Below are 15,424 nucleotides of genomic sequence, written 5' to 3' on the forward strand. Positions count from 1 at the left end.
CGTGTAGAAATGGAAAAAACACTCTGTTGTATATGGTCGGTTGCCTAGAAACCACCATAATAGTTAATGTTGGGAACAGAATAACTATAATTATCGAACATTGGTTATGCTTACCCGCGCGGGACACGTGGGTTGTGGGAGACAAAGGACTGAGTTATTAATAGTCATTTTGCCTCAGTACACCACTTAGTCACTAGTATTACGGAGACTGTTAGTGGACCGTCATGAGTATGATAATAGGATACCTCGTGTGAATGACCGTATAGAGATAGACCACTTAGAACAGTTACATCGGTTGACAACATAGTTAAATACAATAATTGTGAACGTCAGTCAATGCTTTCTATGGTATGTCTGCCATATCAGATACCTAGTGAGGTGATGGGGGGCACCATGTATCATGTTGGCGTACCTCTCACATGAGGGTAAGGCCAAAAGTAAAACGTAGTCTGCCAAAAAATCACACAGAGATAGGCTCATCTACACTTTTTAGCATAATTACAGAATGGCGTACCTCTTACATAAGGGTAAAGGCCATAACGGTGTATTGTGGACTGGATATACATTCAAGGTAGAGTAGCCAACTGAGAAAAAGAGCTATCATGCTCGTTGAGGCCTTTCTCAATAGAATTGAAGAAAAACATCCATTTCAGTTCCCGTGTATTTAGGATTCTTGAGATATTCCCACCCCGGAGTCCCAGGAGAGCTCTTTCAATTACTACCCATCTGAGACTATCCGGGGGGTGTGAAGCCGTTGTAAAATGTTCAACCAGGGGTGCTCCCTGTACCACGCACCTGATTCTGCTCATATGTTGGAGGATACGAACTTTGATTTTTTGTTGCGTTTGGCCTATGTATATCAGTTGGCATGGGCACAATATCGCATAAATAACGTTTGAGGAGTTACAGTTGGTGTGTGTCTTTAACTGAATTTTCAAGTGACAGTGTTGGAATTCCTTTCCTTGGATGGTGGTATCACAGGCTTTACAATTCCCACACTTTGAGTGGCCGGTCACCGGAGGCAGGTTCCATAGAGTTGTGATGGTTGGGTCTTCTGGGGTCGCTAGGAGGGATCGTACCACGAAGTCTTTAACGCTTTTAGCTTTTTTGAAAGCGTGTAAGGGTGTGGCAGGTTGGTTAATATCATCCGATATCAATTTCCAATGGCGATTGACTATACGTTTGATTTGGTTACTTTTGGTGTTAAATGTGGTAACGCAAACGATCCTTGTTTCCTGTTGGTTCTTGTTGGCCTTTGGGGACAGTAATTCCTCGCGTGGGTAAAACCATGCTCTTTTTCTGGATTTCTTGACTAACCGTCTGGGGTACCCTCTCTGCAGTAGTCGGTTTGTGAGCTCCTCCGATTCCGTGAAGTAATGGTCTCTGTTGGAGCAATTCCTGCGGATTCGTAGAAATTGCCCGAAGGGCAAATTGTCTCGGAGGGCTCTTGGGTGATGACTGTCGTAATGTAACAGTGAATTCCTCTCTGCAGGTTTCCGATAGAGTGTCGTTAGTAAAGTTCCTGCATTCTCATAGATGGTAAGGTCGAGAAAGTTTATCGTGTGGTTGTCGGATTGAATGGTGAACTTGAGAAAATCCGATTGAAGGTTCAGCCAGGTGAAAAAGGACAATAATTCTTCTGAGTTCCCATTCCAAATTATGAGGATGTCGTCAATATATCTCATCCAGAGACCTAGCTGGTCTCTGAATGGATTGACTTGATTGAGTACGGTGTCCTCCTCAAATGCGGCCATATATAGAATGGCTACATCTGGAGCAAAGGGAGCCCCCATTGCTACACCAGACGTTTGAATATAGAATTTGTTTCTAAAAAGAAAAAAGTTTTTAGTCATGGCTATCCGAAGTAGGGACACGATAAACTCCGTGGGTACTTGCACCGGTGCCGGGCGGTGTTGTAGACGTGTTATTACAGTCAGTGCTTCTTGTTGTGGAATACACGTGTAGAGCGACACCACGTCGCATGTAGCCAATCTTTGGTGTTCTGGGTCGAAGGATGAATTCTCTACAATATTGATCGTGTGCATAGTGTCACGCAGATAAGCCGGAGTTGATTCGGCCAACGGTTTCAGGAAGAAGTCGATATATTTGCCTAGGGGCTCAAGCATAGAGCCGCACCCAGACACAATCGGTCTGCCTGGTGGGTTTGCCATACTTTTATGAATCTTAGGTATGGTGTAGATTGTAGCCAGTCGGGGGTGTTTTTGATTCAAAAATTGGAATTCGGTTTCAGACAGGAAACCCTGGTCAAGTCCGGCTTGCGTTATTTCTAAGATTTCGAGGGCAATCGCTTTGGATGGATCAGCTCGTAATTGTTGATAGCTTACTCCGTCATTCAGTTGACGAAAAATTTCAGATTCATATGAGGATACGTCTTGGACAACGATAGCTCCCCCTTTGTCCGCAGGTTTAATCACCACTTGGTCATTATGGGCAAGTGACTGCAATGCCATCTTTTCTTTCTTGCTCGTGTTGTACCGGGTGAACGATTTGGTATCCAGGAGTTGTTGGACATCACGCCATACTACCTCTTCGTATGCCAGAATCTTATGAGACATGGTGCTAATGTAGGGGACAAACGTGGATGGAGGTCGAAGGCCCGTTAGCGATGGTTGAGTTCTTGGTTCTGAATTCCGGAAGAAATACTTCAACCTAATCTTACGGAAAAACTGAAAGAGTTCTGCACGAATAGTAAAGTTATCTGGATTGTTTGTGGGAACGTAAGATAACCCTTTTCCAAGTACTTTTATTTCATTCTCACTTAGAATTTGTTTGGATATGTTGACAACAGGGCTGCACATCAAAAGGTTGTACCTGACCGTAACAACTCCTGAACTGACGCCATCAAGGTAATGACAGACAATCTAGTGTATACCTTGTCAGTAATCTCCTGCCATTTTTGTACCACCACGAGGCGGGTCACTGGCTTCACTCGCTCTTTTCCCAAATTACATAAAATTAATTACGGTGATTTGGATTTTGATTAATGTCATTCCCAATTTATGGTGTCATTAAATGTCCAACAGATTGAATGCTATTTTTAATCATGTAGGTATTCCCTTTATACCCAATTCATATATCGGTCAGTGTGCGTTTTTCCTATTAAAATAATGTAAATAATTTCCCTTATTTAGAAATCTTAAAATAACACTACCATTTGTATATATTAAATAGGTGGTCTGCCCCCTTCTCCTGTCCTGAAGAAGACCCCGTTGCAAGGATAGTAACAATACCTGCGTATTCCAGAGGGTCGAAACGTCGACAACTGTCTGTTTTTAAACATCAACTCCACGTCCCAACTCTTCATATATTGTACTATGTGGAGTATGACATATCTTGATGTATAATTAGAACTTTCTGTCTTTGTCTTGTACATAGTATGTAACCATTGTAACCAGTTGGTTTTGAAGTATTGATTATTCTGTCACCTGAATTCCCTCCTTATCACAGTATCCTCACAATATCACGCACACCCCTCCCCTCCCAGGGGCATTGCTCCACCATTTGCTGAATGTTTGACTATCTAAGATATTGATTACGCATCCCCATTGTGATTAAAACAATGTGGTTGGATTTATTGTCTATGTGATTGTTTTTTCTATTAATTTCTATCCTGTGTTCTCTAGCACAGTACAGCATTTGTATTAATATGTGATGGAATGGTCTCGACCTTCTTTTCGTATTCAGAGCCATTTCATGTGTAATTTTCACAATTCATTCAGCTGATATATATATGCATTTTAACTGAATGATACCACTGCTTGATAAGCGTACAGTACCAATACTCATTTTCGTGTATTTACCATATACCATTTCAAATGCAAATTATGTATTTTGGGGTGGGTTGGAAAACACATGCACCATTATATGTTTACTATTGCTTAGTTTTAGTAATGAGGGACATTAGATCGTGGAGTGGGTGTTGTATTTCTATCTAGGACCCTAATTTGATATTCCTAATTTATGCCCTTATATGGCTATAATAAATAATATCCTTATAAAGGCATAAGAATCATATCCATATTTAGTCGTAGCCCATGCAGTCCAAATTAAGCAAGGCTACTTCCCCAGACTCCTAGAGAGTACAACGCGTTCTTTAAACAAAGCAAACCTCCAGCAACCTGGGAAATCCCCATTGCTTCTGTTTTGATTTGTCCTAGAACTCCTGCGAGCACCGAAAGAACGGCCAGTTCTTAGTGACATCTTTATTGACGTCTTATGTCCAACCTTACGTCAAACCCGGCACCTTTCAGGTATAAATATACCAACGTTGCCTTAAGCAAACACACGGTGGTTTAGAGCAGAGCGGCTATCTACTTGCCCGAAAGCCCAGCTGATGCGAGAGCCCACGGACGCCGCCCCTCCCTTTTGATGCACTGAGAGAGACGCTGTCTTTTCTCCTGCCGAGAAATCCAGCTCCGGTGTTTCCAGATACCCTTGCGGGTTACTGGGATATCGAGTCCTGAGAGAGAGATACCAGACCTCCTGCTTTCTATTACCCAGGTACGGAGCTGACTAAACCCTTAAAGAGAATTCTTGATTCAGATTCTTGGCAAAACCAACTTAACTTAAACTGCTACTTACTTACTCCTTCCCACGTATTAGGCTTAGGTCAGGTAAACCGGGGTAGGCGTATTTAGAAGCACCAGTTGAGTACGTTAGTCAATGTATTTATGTATGTATATATTTTATCTATTTTAAAGTATCATATGGCTAAGAAACCATATCAATGCTTTTACAGTATTATTTCATAATACTACTTTTACTGTACGCACTTTACTTTACTATAAGTATTGCAATTTTGGCAATTCATTTCTCTTGCATGAGAAGGAAGACTGCTCAATAAATAACACCTTTTATTGAAAACGCCAGTCTCTCTATTTCTCTGCACTCTGGTGAAACAAAGTATGCACAATTGACTGAGTGAAATAGCTGTCTATTGTTTTCACACGACTCTAGAGATACACTCTTATTCTGAGGGAGCAAAGTTGTCATGTTTTATGGTTGTCAGAAGCTAATCCCTTCTTGTCTATCCAGGGAAGTTAAACTCCTCCTTGTTTATTCGAGAAAGTTTCTAGTGATCTCTGAGCTAGCTGGCAAAACTAATTAAGTCTAATATAGTCAGTAGAGATCTAGATGACCTCAGTCCTACGTCTACACTGCTGTTTATATTATAACAAATGCGCAGAGCTTATTGGGAATATAGGAACTACACTACACCCCCATTCCTGTCCCTACTCTCAAACACTACCCTGCACGCACCCCGACACTACCCTAAACCCTTAAATACTACCCGACACTACACAAACCCCACAACACTACCCTAAACAATAAAACACTACCCCAGCACAACCCTGCCCCTATCCCCAAGATGGTCCCTACACTGACACACTACCCTGCACGACCTCCCAACACTACCCTAACCTCTAAAGCACTACCCAACACTACACCAACACCACAACACTACCCTAAACCCTACAAAACTACCCCATCATGACCCTGCCCTACCCCCAAGACTGTCCCTACACTTAAACCCTACCCTGTACGACCATGCGACACTACCCTAAACCCTAAAACACTACCCTACACTACACTAACACCATAGCACTACCCTAAACCCTAAAACACTACCATACACTGACACCACAACACTATCCTAAACCCTAAAACACTACCCAATCACGACCCTGCCCCTACCCCCAAGACAGTCTCTACACTGAAACACTACCCGGCACAACCCCCTAAACTACCCTAAACCCTAAAACACTACCCTACACTACACTAACACCACAACACTACCCTAACCCCTAAAACAACACCCCCAGCACGAAACTGCCCCTACCACCGTTCCTGTCCCTACTCCCAAACACTACCCAAGACTACCGCCTGCACAACCCTCCCCTTATCCTAAACCCTTAAATACTATACAGCCCCTCTTACCTCTCTCTCCTCTGTTCCTCTGTTCCTGTCTTCTCCGGCTTCCTGTGTCATCAGGGTTGCACGTTGTTGTGATGAAACGGAAGCGCGTCCATTTCCATACAACTATGTAGATAGCTTTTACTTCACAAGCGTTACAACAACACATGCGATGTATCAACTTGCGTAGTAAAGGCTACGCATTGTAACATCGCATGCGTTGTAACGCTTGCGAAGTAATGGTACGCGGTGTAACAGTCGCGTACTAATGGATGTTTACTGTTTGAAACACATTGTGGGATATTTTCTACAAACAAGGCCATTAAGTTAAAACTCTTTGATGTATAAAAGTGTGATGTTTACTCATTGCTAAGGTATCTGACAGAGACTACTAGCCGCAGATTCCTTAACGTAGAATTATCCCCAGGCGTGAGACTGGATCCGGAAATTTTTCTTTGCCACAGCATCCCTGTGTGCCAGGCGGCGGTGCCACGTGACTCCGCCCTGACGTCGTCCGTGGGCATGCCGTCAGCAAGGTCACATAAGCCCCACCCCGGCGTGCCTAGTCCGTTTTTTCTCTTCCCAGCGTGCAACGCGGATCCGGATCGTGTCCTGACCTGTTTTCAGGCCTTCTTTTCATGCTTTTGCATTGAGGAACAGTGTGCGAATGCCTTCCGGCTTCAAGACGTGTACTTCTTGTGCACGTCAGATTCGGCGACGGACCCTCAACATATCTGTATGTGGTGTTTGGGCGAGCACCATGACTCCACGGACTGCGATGCTTGTCAGCACCTCAAACCGAAGTCCCAGAGGGAGCGCCGGATGAAATTGCTGTCGGCCCGCTTGTCCAGGTCATTCTCGTCCCAGCGTCCGTCCCCTACCTCGGAAGCCAGGAGCTTCCGATTCCTCCTGCGGCATCACCCTTCGCCAAGGCGCCAAGGGCGTCGCTCGCCCGCCGGTAGGTCCTGTAGCTTGTCTCCAAGGCCTTGTCCTCGTTCGGCAGAGGGTGAGGGTTCCCCTCAGGACGTGCGCCCTCGCCCTTCGCCACCCTAACCGCCGTTTCCCGGCGTTGGTGTGACTATGGACAAAATGAAAGCTAACGCTACGGCTCTGCAGGCTTCTTTGGCCCCCCTCCTCCTCCTGAGATGTCCGCGGATCCCTTGCCTTGCGGGGGCCTTCCATGGATTCGCTGGTGGCTTCGACCCCGGTGCCGACGAGTTCGACTTCAGGTTGTGGGGGTGTGGTGTCATCGAGGTGTGGCCCTGCGGGGCTCCCCTCTTCGACCCACGGTGTGCCTGTCTTGCCGCAAATCCCTACGAGCCCCCTGTGGCATCACAGGAGATTGCCGGAACTCAGAGCGTGTCCCTGAGTCCTCCTCAGTCCTCTGGGAAGGCGGCTGCCTTGCCAGAGGCTGGTCCGACGCCTTTCCGGCGCCGAAGGCTTTCCTCCCCGGCGCTGCTGCGGGTGGAAGCCGGGGCCTGGGGCACTTTCCTGAGTCCCTCTTGGTCCTCTACCCAGGCGGCTGCCTCGTGTGAGGTCAAGCTGGTGCCTTTTCGGTGCCGTTCCTTAGCGGAACTGGCTCTGATCCCACCCCATTCTCCTTGGGAGCACATGGTGGTGGAGGTCGCCTTGGTGCTCCCGATGGCCACTCTGGCGCTGATTGACGTCACAATGGCGCCTGTGGCGGACACCACGGCGCTGTGCCATCGTCGGGTCATCGACTCCTCTCCAGTGGTTCCTTTCTCTCCGGAGGTTTGTCATCTCCTGGTCTCTTCTTCTCCGGAGACGGGACACCGTGTCGTTGCTTTTTCACCGGCGTCTTCCAGGGAGGGCTCCTCGCCGTCCCCGCGGTCTCAGCCCTTGGACCCTCTCTTCCGCAGATCGCGGTTGGTTGCTCTGTCGGCTTCTCCACCTTCCCCGGAGGCCCCTGAGGTCCCCCACTCATCCGTGGATCCTCCACTGTTCAGGGGCTGGCTGTTTATTCCTCCAGCTGGACTTGGGGACGAACGGCTTAGTTTACACCCGTCACCCACGGAAGAATTGCTTTCTCCCCCGCAACGCCCTACGAAGGCGAGTGTAGCCTTTGTTTAGGCTATTTCCACGGCCGCTGGCATTTTGCAAATGGGTAACCCTGTTACCCCATTCCCTACGGATCATCTGTTGGAAGTTCTCCACCAGGGCTCTAGTGGACGGGAGCTGCTTCTTCCATTCGAAGCTTCGCTCCACAATTCTCTTCTAGGTGCCTGGGGGCGTCCTGCCACGGGTGGCCCGGTACCTCAGCCGCTTCTATACTGCCACCGTCCTGCTCCGCACAATCCAATCTGCCTTTCTTTCCACCCTTCTACACAGGGCCCTCTTCTGCAGACTGCCTTTTCTTCATTGCCTTCAGTGTTGTTCCCCCCGTTGCGGGATGCCCGGTGGTTGGATTCATGGGGGCGTAACAGCTTTGCTTCCTGCAGTGCTGCTTTGCGAGCGCTCAACACACTTTGTGTGTTGGCCAGGGCTTCCTCCAGCCTCTGTGGAGTCCCTTCTGTCTCGCGTCTCCCACGAAGGTGCTCGCGCTGATCTCCGGCACCATGTGTTGGATGGTTGGGAGTTGGCCGCATTTATTCTCCGTGCAGCCTTGGACGTTGCTGATGCTCTCGGCCGTGCTATGGCCAGCTCTGTGGCTCTCCGTCGCCATACTTGGTTGCGGTTCTGGTATTTTTCCTGAGAATATTAGGGAGCGTCTGGTTGACCTGCCCTTTGATGGGGTTCTTTTGTTTAGCACCCACGCGGACTCCGCCATTCAACGGCTCCTTGCGGGGCTCCATCCTCCTCCCCCTCCGTAAGCTTGGCTTGTTGATCCTCCAGGGCTTGATGGGAGGTGTTATCCCACATTGTTTCTAGAGTCTAGTGTTTTGATTGGCCCGTCTGTGTGTTCTGTGTGGTTTGACGTGCCTTAGGGGTCCTTAGGTTGGCCCCTCTCTACTGTTGGCTGCTGGTACAGCCCCTCTGGCGATTGTGTATTTTTTGGCTGCTTGATAAGCCGTCTGTGGTTCTAACCGCAGGTACTTTATGTTCTTGTCCTCTGATGCGGAATTTTTCCCTAAGAGTGGTTCCCATGTTTTCTTTGAGATGTGTCATACCGGAAGTGTATGTATAGCTCTGTCCTATGCTGGGAGGGTGTGGACTCCCTTTTCCGGGTTCCTCGCCTTTCCTGGCGTCGCTGTATACTGCTGGTGTGGTCTCTTTGATCTTTATCTGGGCGCAGCATGCGCTGCTATAGGTTCTGTCATTTTTAGCATCCGCTGCCTCGCCGGACCAGCTTTGGCATACCGTCTACAATGTTGTGCTGTGGTGTTTCCGCCCTTTTTTGTCTGGCGTTTTGGCTTGGTTCTTCTCTTCTGGCTCGTCCCACTTCTTTTCGTGGGCGTGTTTATGTCTGTAAGGGTCTTCCTTTGGGGGATGTTCTGGATTTCTCTGGCCTTTGCCTTCATCTTGTGCTCAGATTGGTCTGTGCGCTCGGCTTCATGGTACTTGCCAGCTGCTGGCTGCGCGCACCCGCTCTTTCTGGTCCACAGCCGGGGGCCTTGGCGTGTGCCCCTGTGCTCCTGCCTCTTATTCTGCTGGAGTTTTGTGAGACTGCGTCCTTCTTCTCACGCCTGCCCTTCTTGGCTCTGGAGCCGTGCGAACCTTGTCCGCTGACTAGAGGCTCATGCCGGTACAGATGTCCCCTTCACTGTGTGTGTTCTCTTGTGGAGGGCTCTGCCTCCATTTCTACCTCTTCTTCTTGGAGTTTGGGGTGATTCTTTTCTTCCTCAGTACTCCTCTGGCGTCCGGAGCTTTCTGGCAGATGTCCCTGGTACCTTGGATGGGCTTGGGGTATCCTGGCCTCCCTTCGCCTCGTTCTTGCTTACTTCTGCTTGGTGGGGGCTGCGCCGCACTTCTTGTCCCCATTACACATCCCCTGCTGGGGCCCTGTGTTTCTTTCTACTGGGAGGCTCTCTCGCAGGCCCTCCTCCCTTCTGGGTACGGCTAGGGTATCTATTCTGCGTTAAGGAATCTGCGGCTAGTAGTCTCTATCAGATGTACAAGTTACTTACCTTCAGTAACGATGTATCTGGTAGAGACGATTCTAGCCACAGATTCCTTCACGACCCACCCTTCCTACCTGTTCTGCGCGGACCTTCAACGTGGTCTTCTGCACTCGCCTGCCTCCGGGTGGTTTTGTCTTTTGCTAGTGCCCTCTTTCACTTCCTCCCTAGTGGGGTGCTTTGTTCTGTTTGTTTGTTCCACTCTTTCCTTTCTGGTGATTGGTTGGTGGGTTCATGGGTACTTCAGCGTCACTACCCCCTGGTCTTCTGGTGTCGGGCCTAAACATGCTCTTCTCCCTCTTTCATTGCTTGAAATTTCGGACTCCTCTGCAGTCCTCTGAGTTGTGGTCTTTTGGCTGTGCCTCGGCTCTTAGCTCTTTACAGGGGATGCACCTCTCCTTGCTGGTGTTGTCTTGGGGGTAAATTGTCGTTACTCTTCTTTTCTGGCTTTGTTGCTCTTCACTGTTTATAGACTGGGGTTGCAGGCCTCTTTCGTCTGCAGTGACGTTTTTCACATGCTTTTCTGCCCCCAGGGAGCATGTCGTATTTGCTTGCAGGGTTGCTTCGCAGTAGCTGTGCTCTGCTCTTACCTTCTATGACTTTCGGTGCCACAGTGCCTGGCACTCTCCCGAATGGTGCTGTTCCTCACCATTAGTTTGTTCCCTTTCTGTTTATCTTATTTATTTGCACACTGTTCCCATATTCTCACAGTTTTTGTTTGTGATGGCTCCGCATTGTGGCGCTGAAAAGTTCTCCAAAGAAAACTGACGCCGGCGCGCCGGGGAAGGCTTATGTGATCTTGCTGATGTCAGGCCCGCAGACGACGTCAGGGCGGAGTCACGTGGTAACGCCCCCAGCGCTCAGAGATGCTGTGGCAAAGAACATTTTCCGGATCCAGTCTCACACCTGGGGATAATTCTACGCTAACGAATCTGCGGCTAGAATCGTCTCTACCAGATACATTGATACTGAAGGTAAGTAACTTGTACTTTGATGTGCAGTCAGAGGAATTGTACTAAGTTGGGAGTATTTGGACTAGGAAAACCTTTTTTGTGTCCCATAGTTATAGTAGCAGTTTGTTGATTTCCTTTGTTTTTGGAAGCTAATAATAACTTATGTTGCTCATATTGTATTCAGATAAGCTTACAGAGGCAACTTGGTGTACACTATGTTAAGCATAGTGCTGATATCCATAAGGCACTTGGGCATTAGTGCTTGTGAAGGTAGAAAATGACCTAACTTTCTGTGAGCCTCATGTCTAGTGTGAAGGGTGTCGCAATATCCAAGAGAGGCTACTGGAAGCCCCTATACACGCCTGGCCCCAAGTCAGACAAAGTACTTTCTCAAATGGGCCTCAGTGCTCTGAACTGGGCTGTTTGGCAGCTCTAGGAATGGCAATGATGCGTACTGGCATCCCACACTGTCCAAAGTGCAACACAGAAGAGGCTGTCTTAGACCAAACTCAAAGTAAAACGACAGCATAAACCACTAAAAGTACTCCCACTCAAAGATACTCCAAAGTCGAAGCCCCTTCACCCCCACTTATATGTTCTCTTCCCATTACATCTGTATTATTTTATGGGAGAACCTTTCTACTCCCAAACAGAGGTTAAAAAAGAATGCCCTCTAACTAGGATAACCCTTCTCTTCCAGGTCATTACAGACTGTGGGCCAGATGTAGAAGTTGGCAGAGGGAAACACTACATTACAAATGTGATGGATATCCCATCTGCTGTATTACGATCACAATCTGTCCTATGGGAATCTTAATACGGCGGACGGGATATCCTTCATGTTTGTGATGATGTATTCCTTCCACTGACTTCTAAATCAGGGTCTGCTTTTTTAGCCCTGAACTTTTACATGATCATCTAATGCGATCTGGGTGTTTTGGCCTTGTAATACTACAATTGATTTAGTTCAACTAACACATCTGAAAATAATTATTTGCAGGTGAAAATTTCAGGCCTGGGAGCGTGTCCATAATGGCCTGGAGTGAGGTAGGCACCTTTCCGCCAACAGCCATGTTTATTGCTTGGACGCCTTCTGCTAGACATCTGTCTGGATGAAAACAGCCTCTCTGATGTCATAAGATACACCATGATGGGTGAGTTACATGATTTACTCTGCTAGAGATATACTGGGCATAGCAATAAACTTACCTCTACACAGACACTCTGTAGAATGAATTAGTGTTGGCAAGCATCTCTTTCTTTGGCTGCTACATGTATACCTCTACAGAGCATATATATTGCCTCTAGTGCAACCTGCTTTGGTGAGATTGATTAGGTTAATGGCACCATCTGGATAAAGTGGACTTTATAGAAGATTTCTCTCTTGCTGCGTTCTCTGGAAGAGACTGGCCCACTGAGCATTCGATTCCTATAATGAGCTCTGTAGGGAAGAAATTATTAGGATCCTGCATGTATTCGACTTTTCCAGACCAACATTGTTCTGTTTGCTTCCGCTCGTTTTGTAGTCTGAAAGTAGATTGTGGGTACTCAGTTATTTTTTAACGTTCTCCCAGTAGAGTATGCTGAGTGAGGGTATATCCAATGTGAATAACCTCCATTAGTTGAGGGTGGTTTCTGTCTCCGCTTACTATGCCTTGAGGAGATTGTTGATCAGTTGCATCTAAGAGTCCAGTAAAGGGCATAGGCATGTTACCCCAGGAGATTAGTCTATTGACCCTATTTGTGTAAAAATGTAATTAAATCCCTGATTCTGGGGGCCTTCACTTCCCCTTGATTAATTTGGAGAGTTCTGACATTTGGCACTGAGTACTTACTGGGTGTTGTGTTGTTGTATTTATGTGCTTTGCAACTCATTTCCTCCCGGAGGACAAAGCAAATACAGCACAAGGGAGGCCCCCTCCATACTGCATTGTTAATGTAGCATGTAAACTACATTTGTAATCTACATTTGCCATTTAACTTTCCTTTGTATATAGCCCATCTAGAAAGGCTGCAGGTATTCTACATTCAGCCCTGGACAGAACAGAGCCCAGTCTGAGAACAAGCACTGAGTGAAACTGTGGTTACACTCTTAGATGTTCTGCGTGCTAACCTGGCCAGCACAAGTCTGCCTCTGCTTGGAATGTCTAGCTCATCAATTCTCCAGTCCACATCCTGAGAGGGTTGACTGTCAGAGTAACATAGGCGTAAATATGAATTGTAATAATGTGGATTATTATTTGGTTTGGATGATTACCCACCTCAATAAACAATAACAACCCATATCAACGTCAACCCTCAAAGTCGCCACATTAACATGAGTCCAACCCCCTGGTAGCTATGGCATGGAGCAGATAGTTGTAACTTAGGGCAATGTGTAACATATTTATGCAGTGCCAAAACAGTAATAAAGATAAAATGCAAAGCAATATAAACTGAATTAGGCAAATAGAGTAAAATGGTAAATGTAATAAGTGAAATGACACCAAAATGAAATCCAAAAAGGGCACCCAGAGATAGGAGTTTTGTAAATATTTAATATTTAATATTTAAGGAAAAATAGTGCATAAAAGCCATACGTCCAAATGATAGTCTATGGTTGTGGTAGACCGGGACCTGGGTGAAATTTGAGGCCGCGATAGAGTTCGACTTGGATGCACCAACCAGGTTTGTCCTGGTCAAAGATTTTACCTCCTAACTTAGGGGCTGATTAAGATACTGTAGGAAATGGCTCAGAACATTGGTCGGAGTCGATCCTACGTCATCGTAATCTCCTGTTTTGATTCATATCTGACTGACCCATTTTGATGGAGTCGATCGGAAATGAATGCCAACAGGATTTCCGAATGGCTTACGATGGGATAGGAAAGCCCGTCTACCATTCGGAAAGGGGCCTGTAATCCGAAGGACAGCTTTTTCCTCCCGAGGGATTACGATGGCAGTTTCCCACAGCCTTTCTGTGCAGCCTTTCCGAAACAGGAAGGCTGTGGGAATCCGACTTTGGTGGCCCCCAGCTGGGCTCCTATGGGTGCCAGGCCTCCGGTGCCCCCCTGTCGATCCCTGCACCCAATGACAGGCACGTTGAGGTGCCTGCCACGGGGTGAAAGGTTGAAGTACACCTCTGCTCATTACAATGAGAGCATGCATTCTATTCGGAACGCTTTCTTCCAAATTAAAGAATAGGATTGCGACTGAACAATGTTCGGTTCCATCCCACTTGCTGGTTTGGGCCAGCCGGCAGGTGGTTGGTCGGTCCCAGTTCCAGATCAATGTCGGACGGACTCAGGTCCGTATGACATCAAAATCGGCCCCCAATTGTTGTAAGTCCTAATCCGCCACAGGAGTACACTTCCAAAGCACTCCAGGACCTCAGGGAGGCACTTAAAGACTCACAGGGTGTCAGGCAGAGGCAAACAGCAGACACCATTCCAGGTCCAGTAACCACTGCTTGAACGGGTTTTCGTAAGAAAAGTCCACTTGCATCTTGTTGTGCTCATGTAGCCACACAGGAGGTCAGTCAGCTGACCCTTGCAGTCCACTTCTTTGTCCTGGCTTCAAAGGGAGCAGGGCTAGTTCTTTGGGGCTCCTCTCAGTTCACAGACAGCAGGTTAAGTTCTCTTCAGATTTTCCACAGGTACAGAAAGGTTTCAAAAGTGGGTGCCTAGAGATGTCACATTTATGCCTGGCAAGTGCTAGAGGATGTGGTGACTCTTGGCCCTCCCCTAACCAACGCAGTAAAAGTTCCCAGGGAAAAATCCTATTGACTATTTTGGTAGTTCCCGTTTGCCTTACTGCAAAGAGGCCTAAAATGAAATGTGTCAGGGCATTTGCAAGACGGTGAAAGTCTGACTCTCAACTAGGGCTTTGAGGGTTGGAGATATGTGTGTGTGGGGGTGCACAATGGTAATCTGTGTCCTTCCTCATCTGATACTAAAACCCAGTTTGGAGCAGGTACACTACCCACAATAAACCCAGAGACAGAAGTCTAGTAGGACCAAAGCAGGGTCATTGAGCAATCAAACAGTGGATACATAGGAATTATCTTGAAATCCTTCAAGTGCGCTCCAAGTATTATATGTGAACCCAGCAGACACGTCAAACAGGATTTAACATCCACGCATAATTTGACACTGTAGTGTTAAAAACTATGTCCGAATCCTCATCCTGAATATTCTTTGGAGATCAGACAAGTCATCTTTGCCCATTCAGGTTAGCCTGTTGTTTGGTTCCAGGAGGTATTTCACACCTTTTTATTCACAGCAATTCAAGGCTAATCACTGCATAGGAGAAGTTGAACAGCCAATACAAATTAGCCTCCAGGAACTTTAGGGATGGAAAAGGTAACTTTGTAAAAGCACCTTTTTCTAAATATTACCCTTTTCAACCAGGAGAAGGAGGGGTTGCACCGGAGATATCTAGGGAGTGAGTTCCATATCATGGGTGCATTACCAGAAAAAGAGC

At 47.1% G+C, this 15,424-nt stretch overlaps 1 protein-coding gene across 4 annotated transcripts in view; it reads left to right on the top strand.

Moving 5' to 3' along the window:
- LOC144755825 (myosin light chain kinase, smooth muscle-like) overlaps window positions 1–15,424 on the top strand; it is a 730,231-nt gene that overhangs the window by 250,032 nt on the left and 464,775 nt on the right. For all 4 annotated transcript variants that reach the window (XM_078645121.1, XM_078645117.1, XM_078645120.1 and 1 more), the window contains one exon: window positions 11,964–12,117. In XM_078645121.1, coding sequence (XP_078501247.1) covers window positions 12,111–12,117 — 7 coding nt within the window. In that variant the 5' untranslated portion in view covers window positions 11,964–12,110. The remainder of the gene's footprint in view (window positions 1–11,963; window positions 12,118–15,424) is intronic.

The sequence above is a fragment of the Lissotriton helveticus genome, chromosome 5_1 (genome assembly GCF_964261635.1).
Source record: "Lissotriton helveticus chromosome 5_1, aLisHel1.1, whole genome shotgun sequence".
Taxonomy (NCBI): domain Eukaryota; kingdom Metazoa; phylum Chordata; class Amphibia; order Caudata; family Salamandridae; genus Lissotriton; species Lissotriton helveticus.